The sequence below is a fragment of the Rhea americana genome, unplaced genomic scaffold, assembly GCF_003343005.1.
Source record: "Rhea americana isolate MKP2758 unplaced genomic scaffold, rheAme1 scaffold_83, whole genome shotgun sequence".
In the NCBI taxonomy this organism is placed as follows: domain Eukaryota; kingdom Metazoa; phylum Chordata; class Aves; order Rheiformes; family Rheidae; genus Rhea; species Rhea americana.
In genome coordinates, this window is record NW_028187012.1 from 2,543,775 (window position 1) to 2,553,751 (window position 9,977).

The 9,977-nt window shown below is 40.0% G+C and overlaps 1 protein-coding gene across 2 annotated transcripts in view; it reads left to right on the plus strand.

Moving 5' to 3' along the window:
* The first annotated feature begins 1,110 nt into the window (after nucleotides 1–1,110).
* LYRM7 (LYR motif containing 7) overlaps nucleotides 1,111–9,977 on the plus strand; it is a 37,618-nt gene continuing 28,751 nt past the window's right edge. Inside the window, exons 1-4 of one of the 2 annotated variants that reach the window (XM_085323237.1) lie at nucleotides 1,111–1,205; nucleotides 4,258–4,330; nucleotides 5,768–5,838; nucleotides 8,530–8,611. In XM_085323237.1, the coding sequence (XP_085179363.1) occupies nucleotides 1,188–1,205; nucleotides 4,258–4,330; nucleotides 5,768–5,838; nucleotides 8,530–8,611 (244 nt within the window). In that variant the 5' untranslated portion in view covers nucleotides 1,111–1,187. The remainder of the gene's footprint in view (nucleotides 1,206–4,257; nucleotides 4,331–5,767; nucleotides 5,839–8,529; nucleotides 8,612–9,977) is intronic. The other variant, XM_085323236.1, reaches the window with a different exon arrangement.

Sequence of the window (9,977 nt, forward strand, 5' to 3'; positions counted from 1 at the left end):
GGGCCGGGCCGGGCCGGGCCGGGCCGGGCCGCAGAAGGATGCGGTCCGATTGTGCGAGGGGGTGTGCGGGGTGAGGCTGGTCAGGGCCCTGATGCTTGACATCAGGTCTGATTCTGGTATGAAACCATACGATTCCTGTTTAACTCGTCTAAGGAGGCATTCCTAACTCTTCCTAACCTTCAGTTGGATTCTCAACTGTTAATTTTAGTAGGAGTAAAGATAGGTGAATCGTTTTAATTTTCAATCGATTTTCTATTGAAATAGGTTTAACGTTTGCTCGTTTCTCACCCATGAGAAAGGATGTTCAAAAAAAGCCCCCACAAAATAATTACGTTAGTCACATCAGAGAAGGCCTCATGATCTCAGGAAGAATCACAGTATTATTGAGCCTTTTGGACAAGCTGCTGTTAAGTTTGCTAAAGGTGTAGAAACCCCTCTCCACTCCCAGCTGATGTGGCGCTGGAGGCCCTGCAGCCCCCCAGTCTCCCTCCAGTGCCCCGCTGCAGCTGCCCGCTGCTGCTGTGGCCAGCGAGCAGTGGAGGTCAGCACGTGCAGGTGGCACCATGGGTTGCCATKGGGCTGCCATCACTCAGCTGGTGTCGCATTGGCAGTGTCAGTGTGTCCAGTTGTAGTATTGTCCASCATTGCCTTGCCCTGGCTTTATCGATGCTCACCTGCCTCCCATCAGTACTTTGGGGGAGCTGGTTTGTGCTGGTGGTGTGTGATTTGTGGGCACATTCTGTTGTACCCCCCAAAGCAGTTAGAGACTTGTTACCATGTAGACAAACAGAAAACCCTGACTTCGGTGTCTTTAACGCTCCTAGCTCTCGTGGTGACAGAGGGACCCTTCGCGAGGTGAAATACTGATGACTCAGCGCCGGACCGCGCGAAACAGCGCTCGGGGACGCAGGCTGCCCTCAGCGCGAGCGGGCAGGCTCAGTGCGGAACCAGCGTGAGGGCCAACGCGGCTCGGGAGAGCGGTATTGCCAGGGACGCCCGGAAGCCTCTTGGCGCGGGGGCGCGCCGGAAGGTTTTCCGCGAGCACTTCCGCTAGCGCCTCCCGTCTCCCTCCCTGCGGAAAAGGAGGTCGGCACCGACCTTGGGCGACGCCTCTCGATTGGCTGTTGCCGAGCGCGCGGGCAGGGGGCGTGGCGCGGCGGCGGTGGGCGGGCGGYGCGGCGCTCGCCATGGGGAGCCGCGGGCAGGTGAGCGTGGCGCGCATGCGCGGCGGTCCGCGCGCCCCGGGTGGGGGGTGGTAACGGTCGCCGCGGGCGGGGTAACGGTCGCCGGTGGCGCGAGCGGGTGCTCCGCTCCGYTGTCGGTAGTCGGGGGAGCTGCTCTGAGCGTAGGGGACGTGTGGGCCCTCTTGGCGGAGCCCTGGCCTGGCAGCGGCCCCTGGGGCGGGCGATGCGGGGCCACTTAGAATAAAGCACTTAAACTTTTTCTGAGTTAGTCGTGCTTGAGTGTGCCACAGATGTTGAAGGGTGTCGTGACGTGCAAATAAGATCGCTTTTTTTGTCAGTCATATGCTGCTTAGTGCTCAGCTGCTTGGAGTTGATAGTAACGTGCACTGCACTGAAGAAGACAGGCTATGTTTCCCCTCGGATTTGGAGCCTGAAGATGTAAATACTAATTGGACTTGCAACGTATTTGTATAGTTAAAGATTTGGGGGATTTTTCCCTTAAATTTCACTGCAGGGTAGGACCTTTCCTCCTAACACTTGCTAGTATTTATAGCACCAACAAGCAGAGGTTTTGGAACAAGAAGGACACTACAGTTGGTGATAGAAGGTGGGATTTTGTATGCAAAAGCCGTCATGGAAAAAAGGCAGAAGCTGAGAGAGGGCAGTAAGGCAGTGATAGAAATTCATTGACAGAATGAATTATGATGGGGAACTGCAGAAAAGCAATGGTAGAAAAGCAGGTGCTTATCTTGGACTTCCTTTTTTTTTTTTTTTTTTTTTTTTTCCCAACGTAGCCTGCTTTGGGGAGGATTTGAACCCCTTTTCTCAGAACAGAAGCATTATAAAGCCTAATGTTATTCCTTTGGGGTATTATGGGGGTTCTGTGTTTTGCTAGGTGACTACAGTGCTGGAAGGAGTCAGTGCATTGGTATACCCTGCCTCAGAGTCATCTAATGTCATCCTTGTAACTTTTGTGACCTGATGTTATGCAAAACATCGTGGGGTTTGCACAGATAAGCAAATAGCAAAAAGCACTAGAGGAAGATGCCTGAAAAGTATTGATTGAAGAGAGAGTTTGAAATAATCAGAAAATCCAGCCTCTTTTTTCGCCCTGTATATGTCTTTGTCTCAAAATACTTGTGATATTAATTTTGCTATTTGCAAAGGTGATAAAATATTACAGGCTAGAAATATTTCAAGATGTATAATTTATTCAGATCTCCTAAAATATGCCTATAGAAGGAAGAATTTATATGCTAGCTCTTAATTCTATCCGTTCTACTTCCAACTGTTTTAGCCGTGTAGGGAACACTGCAATTGAAGACAACCTTGTCCTGGTTAGCTGTGAATTAGTATGGACAAGAAAGGCAAAAAGGAGTTAGTGCTCTCTTTTATATGTGTCTGCTCACATTTGCGTGTCAGATCATGCTTTAAATCTTGTAAAAGTGACTGAAGTTTTTAACTTAAACACCTCCAAGACTTCAATGATTGGGAATGCACTAGTTTATCTTCTTTCCAGAAAAGTTTGTAATCCAGAAGTGTATCCACAACAGCAGCATATTTAGTCAAAAATTACAATTGAAATTATAACACACCTTACTTTGAAGTAAAGCAACATCAGATTTTTTTGCTATTTGTAAGTTGTCCTTTAATATTGTTAGCAGTTCTTTGATACWTTTACATTATAGAAGCAGTATTGAACTGGAAGATTATCTCTTCTTACTATTTTATGACTTATGACTTCTTCCCTTTCTTAACTGTCATGCTGTGTGTGTACACTTCTGAATGAATTGTCTTAAAGCGTAGCCAAGTAACAGCTGAGCTGAGAGTGAGAACTTAGCTTGAAAATCTAAAAAGGTGTTGACAGTTGTTAGGAGTAATAGCTTTCAGAGAAGCTTGCCATCTCTCTTGTCACAGAGAGATTGAAATTATGAGCGATACTTTGTTCAGAGCCCTGCTGGGATATATTTATTGGCTGCTGTCCCATGTCATTGCTCTTTTGCTTCTAGGGGAAAGAATTGTTTGCATCTCCAGCTCACAGGTATAAAGCATGCTAATGAAGAAGGTGGTTATTTCTTAGATATGGTCTGTATTTCTTCTGCTTTCCTTCTAAGAAATTTTCATAATATTGATTGTGAAAAAAACAGTCTAAGATTATGAGAAAATACCCAAAATAGTGCCTTCTAGAGGGGCCTACACACACAAGAAGGTACTAAAAATAACTTTTAAATATTCTCAGACTTTGCTTTTCAGTGCTTTCAGGTGCTTTTCACTGCTTGACAAGAAGTCAAGTATTTTCTGTAATTCGTGACAATGCGCATGAATAAACAACCAAAACTGTATGTCTCTGAGCTGTCATTCTCCGTATTTTTGTATTATATCCATACTGAGGTCTGTCATCATTGTAAATCCTCATCTTTCTGAACATTTGTTCTTAGTGAGGTTTTTCTTAGGAAAAGACTTTGTTTTATATTGATTTTGTCATATCACCTGTAGAAGATCATACCTAAGCATTATACAGAGACATCAAAAATAATTAACTAATTAGTTAATCTGCTGGTTGAGATCCTTTTAAAATTCTATTTTCTCATGTGTCAGAATATAGCCATTTACATTTCTTTCTTTGTAATCAGAGTATTAAATCCAATTAATGAACTCTTGAAAGTCCATTTAGGTGCCTTGACTTGCACAGTTATTCTGATTGTATCTTTTTTTTCCCTGCTATTGGCATGAGAAATATGTTTGCATGAGTCTTATTTTGGGGATTAGATCCATGTCATGCACAGTGATTGTTTATAAGCATAGTGACAGTACTCTCTTACATCTAAAATGAATTTGAAACATCAAGAACTGTCTAGGATTTTGATTTCCTTGATTTTCGGCTGCTTTATCTGCAGATTATTTGATCAAGAGTTGAGACACAGTATCTGAGAAACTGATTTCCAAGCAAGTTACATATTAAATGGAAAGAACATAAAATACCAAGCAAAAGCAAAATATTCTTAATTGCAACATGCTYGTTTTAAATAATAATCTTGTTAGCAAACATATTCTACTGATATTTTGTTGACAGGTTTTGAGGCTTTTTAAATTGTTACACAGGACCCGACAAGAGGTTTTTAAAAATGATACCAGAGCCCTAGAAGGTAAGATATTTTTGTTATGTGGTATATGCTCACCTCTCTCCCTCTGTGGAACTTTCTTCTCCTTGAATGTTACATTGCCTAAATATTTTTGATTATTAAAGTAAGTGTTGTTGTTTTGGCTGTGAAAACTTGATAGAGCCTCTGATCAGTTCCATATTCAGTTGAGGTGATTACACACGTGTTACTGGGAGGGTCCTGTGTCCTCCCTCCCCGTGCTCACTCTCCCCCCCAAAAAAGGAGAATATAAAAGGTGGAGAAGGGAGCTAAAAATTCTTCATATTTTAGAGGATGTGGAGGTGGCTGGTGTTAAATCAGTTCTACAATGCTAGATAGTAGGTAACTATRCTCATGCTTCTGTTGGGACCAGTGAGTAGGTGACACAAGAACCAAAAAGCAAGGGAAGGAGACAGGAGTACTTCTTCTTGTTGTCAGRATTGGCTTATGTCAACTTGAGGTAACTGTAATTTCAGCACTAATTTCCCTGTCTCATCCAGTTTAGTTGTTCAAGAGAAATRGTTAACTGTATTTGGCTTTTTCACTCTTTGCAACTTTACCATTTTTTTTCCCGTGTTTGTTGTGAGAGTTTGTGGCAAAGGATATCAAGTCATTAATGCTATTTTGTCCTGTTAACAGAAACGATAGTGCTAATATGACGGAAAACATACTAATTCCAGTTTGTGGAAAAATAGATGGAGGGGAGATGATTAGCATTCATTCTGATTTTCTTCTTTAACAAATGTGTTTGTGTAAGAGAGAAAGAAAATAATTCTTAAAATAATCTTGCCTTAAATGAGTGCCTTCCATTTTCAATACGCAGTTACTGAGGAAAYTTCTGTGTGTCCATAACCAGACATCCTATAAGTTGAAACAAAAACCTCATTGTTAGACTTGTGCTGTATTTATTAAGTATAATGTTGCTGAAAATATCTCTTTTTGGAGCCTTGGTGATATTTGTGGGATATTTTTTTTTTTAGCATCCCGCCCCCCCCCCACTTAGTCCGGTCAAAGCATGTTTAACTGTGCTAAGCATTTGACTTGATTCGCTTTATGCACACTTGCTATTCAAGGGATCAATATTGCTTCCATAGTAATGGAAACTTTTAGTGTCTGTGTGTTAACTCTTTTTAAATCTCAGAATACTAGATGAGCAGTCATAGCATTATATTTTATCTCTATACCAGTCACATCAAAATAAGACACTATCCCGTGAATTCCATGGAAATCTTGTGTTAAAAAAACTTGGGGTTGAATGCACCAGGAAGATGAATTTTTTTCTTTTAATGGAAAAGAGTAGGTAACCAAAGGAATGTAGACATAAACCAGGTTAAGAAGCTGCCCTGAGACAGTTAGAAAGGCCTTAGGAATGTGGGGTTTGGGCCACTGACAAAGTAAAGATAAAACTGTTTTGTTCACATTATATTTCCTTAACTTATTTAGCGGCAAGACAAAAGATAAACGAAGAATTCAAAAATAACCGAAATGAGACATCTGCAGAGAAAATAAATGAGGTACCTCTTGATGTTTTTTTTTCCGCTTTGTGCGAAAATTCATGTCTTTTTCTGAAAGGGTATCTGAACTAATACAAACATTATTGAGACACTGAGAGAGGGAGGTGAGTTCTAAAAGGTGCTTCCATGAATCTTTGTTTACAAACATATTGATGTATCTAGTATGTCATACAATTTTGCATGCACCAAAATCCGTACAAAAAAAGCACYTTCTAGTACTTTGATGCACTTATTCTGAGGTTCATAATAAAATCAGAGGGGAGAAAAAAACTATTTAATGTTTCTGTTTTTTCATGTAAATGTTCTGTCTAATTTTCTTAGAAAATCTGTTGGCACTTGGGTCACTTCAGTTTACTTTYGTTGTATAGACAAGTACACAAAGATATGGAGAAATTAAATAATATCCTGTATTTTTGGCAGAGGTGGGAACTTATTTTGATTCCTGATCACAAGCTAGACATCTTCCTCCTTTAGCAGGAAGGGAAGAATTGTTAACTGGTCATGGCTTTATTATAATATTGAGATATTAATTCTGCCATTATTTCTCTTTTTCCTTATGGTAAAAACATTATATTCCCAAAGGCACAATATTTTGTTATGTCACTATTTAAGTTACTTTGCTCAGTTGCTATTATAACACTTTTTACTGAGTAGTATTTCCAAACTTACTGAAATAAAAACTGAGGCCTGAAATAAAACTTCTGTACTTTAGATGTTTTTAGTTATTACCACCTATACTGAGGAAATGATTTAGTCATTGTCATTCATCCTTTTAAGGAGCTGTCCATACAATGTTGTTTGCACCTGCATGCAGTTTCTACTTATTTTGAGAGGTAATATGTTGGAAAGAATTGCGTCCATGTGTCCATTGCAGAAATAAGTCTAGAGATATACATTATTCCAGGACAGTAACATAAATAGTTCTGAGCATTTAATTAGGATTTTTGAGCGTCTCTGCTTGTTGCCAGGCCCCTATAGTAATACTTCCATGTTTGTGTCCTGAACTTCTGATCTGTTAAATTGTATATTCTTTTTGTTATTGATATACAGGAAGAACACTTGCTGTAATTTGTAAATCTCTATTTATTAGGAATGGCAGCCTACAAAATACCTTTTAATTGATTATCAGTTGGTTAATTGATATATTGATTGAATATAAGCAGAAGAAATTCTAGACTTCCATCAGAACTGCATAATCTTAGAACACTGTATAAGCTGTCATAGTTGTTATTGAACATACAGATATGCTGCAGTGACATTAATGCATGGAAACTGAATGAAATTACAGTATAGGACTTTTGAGAATTTGGACACTTACTTGTATAAATTTTGGGGTAACATGCTGTTCTGATATCGGGTTAAAATTGAGTATCGGCTAACAAAGTGTGTTTTATTTTGCCAAAGTAGAATGCTGCAGGTGTTCTGAGTGTGACATTAAATATTTAGGTATGAAGTGACCTAAGAAGATGAGAATAACCACCTAGAATTGCAATATTAGAATGTGGGGTGCAGTAGCTTCATCTACCTTAGCATTTTAGTTTGTTGGGAGTGCACTTTTTAGGTTGTCCTGGTTGTCTCCACTTACTGTGATTTGGCTTGTTTTGTGAAGCAGTCTTAGAGCATCTGCCTGGATTACTTTAAGATGAAGTTAAAATGGAAATCGTCCTACAAGAGGAAGCTTAGTGCATTCTCACTTCTAATGGACATTCAGCAGGGGAACTAGATGATACCTAACTCAAACACTTTAACGGGGAAAAAAGGGGGCAGATAAAGATAGTGTAGCTGTCAAATCCTCAGACCTAACTCTTATGCTGTAAAGGCTTGCTTCTGTTGGTACACACTGCCAGTACCAACATGACATGTGTCATGTGAGGGAGAACATACTAATTTCAGTTTATGGAAAAATAGATGGAGGGGAGATAATTAACATCCATTCTGGTTTTCTTCTTTACCAAATGTGTTTGTGTAAGAAAGAACTTAGTGAAGACAGAGTTGGACATGTGTCTCCACATAGACATTTGTCTCACTTGTGCAATTGCATTTATTTCTGACAGATGTATAATGCAAACAAGTACTAGGCTTCYGCTAATCACTCAGCAAAATTGACGGTGTGCCTCTGTTTATCCTGCCAATGAGGGAAGGAATTCGAGGGCTTTTACCACATAATCATGCCTCWGTTAATCCTGACATTGGAGTGTCTTGTTTCTGCACTGCTTTCTTGTAAAAGCTCAGTATTGCTAACTCTTGTTGTATTTTGCCYCTATTTTTATCTCCTTATTACAAGAGTAGGAATGTTAAAAAAAGCCAGATTACCCATCTCATCAGTCAGATGCTACTTCTGAGTCATTTGTCAATGCCTGTAATCATTGGAACGAGTTACTTGTTTTGGTATTTGTGTTCTTCTGTATTCCTTTGCAATTTTAACTTGATTTATAGGTCTTACATTGCTTCATGTTACCAACCAGATGACTCATTTCCTTCCTCAGGTGCTGTATGTCAGGGTAGCTACTAGATCATCTTGTAAGGTACTCCAGGATCCTGAAATGAAAGCTATGTGTAAATAGTAGAGACCTTTCTGAGTAATAGAATTGACTGGCTTTGCTATTTGAATAGCTCTCTCATATGCAAAATGCCTATAAGGATAATTGTGTATCACTTAAATTACTCTGTTCTTACTTTTTTCTTTACTAGCTTCTGAAAATAGCTTCAGATGCTGAAGAGATTCTCAGAACTTCTGTTATTCAGGCAGTTCACACAGATTCCGACAAAATATGTGAGTAAAGCTGCATGTTAAAAAGATGTTAAAAGATGTTGAAATTCAGTAAATAAACATAAAATTTGAAAACTAAACAGGAGGACAGAGAGGGGAAATGTCTGTCTGTTGTCCATATATCCATGTATGATTAGTAATTTAAGCCTGTTGATTAATGTCACAACCTGTGAGAGGTAGAGATCTCAAAGATGYGAAGTTTCTACACAGATTTTGTGAATTATTGAGGCTTGATAGAGAGGCAGAGACTGCCTTTAATGTCCTCCCCGAGGAAAAGAAGTCATAACTCAGTTATCCATTTTTGCTTCTTATCCATTAGGAGAGATAGCATCTAGCTGGCAAGTCCACATGCACAAGCTGGCTACTCAGTCAGTGTATGTTTAAATCAACCACAGTGTCTGTAGGTGCTACCCAATAGGTAGAAGTTGCCTGAGGAAAATTTAAAAAATAACTTTTGCTGCCCATAGAATAAGATTTGCCTTTATTTTTGTGGGTTTTTTTTCTATCTAAAACTTTAAAATTTAAAATGTCAGTACAAAATACCTGACCAAGTTATCTCTTGGAAGATTTGTGACACAGTGATGGCCTGGATTCAAAGCCTCTCAAACTCTGAAATTTTGGATTCTAGTTTAGAAGTGCTTTGACTACCACCTTGTAGTCAAACTCAAGAGAAATAGTAGGTTTAGCTGTAGGAGAAATCTTTAGCTGTATACATTGTTTCCTTTCACTTCTGTTTACTGGAGTCTTTATCAATCTTTGTATCTATTTCCAATTTTAGGTTCCCTAAACTAGTAAACATATAACTTCAGAAGACATTTACTGGTTGAGTCCAAAGATATKTCTAGACTAGTGTTGTGTCTTCCATAAGCAAATGGCAGTAAAAGAGTAGAAGCAAACCAAGTATACTTTCCATAGCACTTTCACATCTTCTAGCCATTTACAGCTTACATACTTACATTTATTGAACCAGAGACTGTTTCTGTTTTAAATAAAGTCAGAGGACATCTTTCTTTTTCCAGCACTAGTAGTGCCCCCTCTCGCAAACGTGGTTATAACTCCCTGCAAAGCACATTTGCCTGTAGCTGTTGGAATTGCCAYATCAGCTGTGTCAGAAGCTTCAACCCATTCAGACCCTCTTACAGCAGATGCTGCCCTACAGGTCTCAGGCTGCAGGGACTGCTTGGAGCCTCTTCAGAAGGCCCGGACTGATGGTCCACCCTCCTGCAAGAGGTGTGCTGTTGTTGACRATTTGTGTCGTCAAGGTAAGGAGTTGTGAGAGGAAGTCATTAGACTGCAAAGCATCCAAGAAAGTGAGTAGGAGATAGACAGGGCGTTCTTGGAGACCGTACTGCTCCCGGAGTCCCAATCC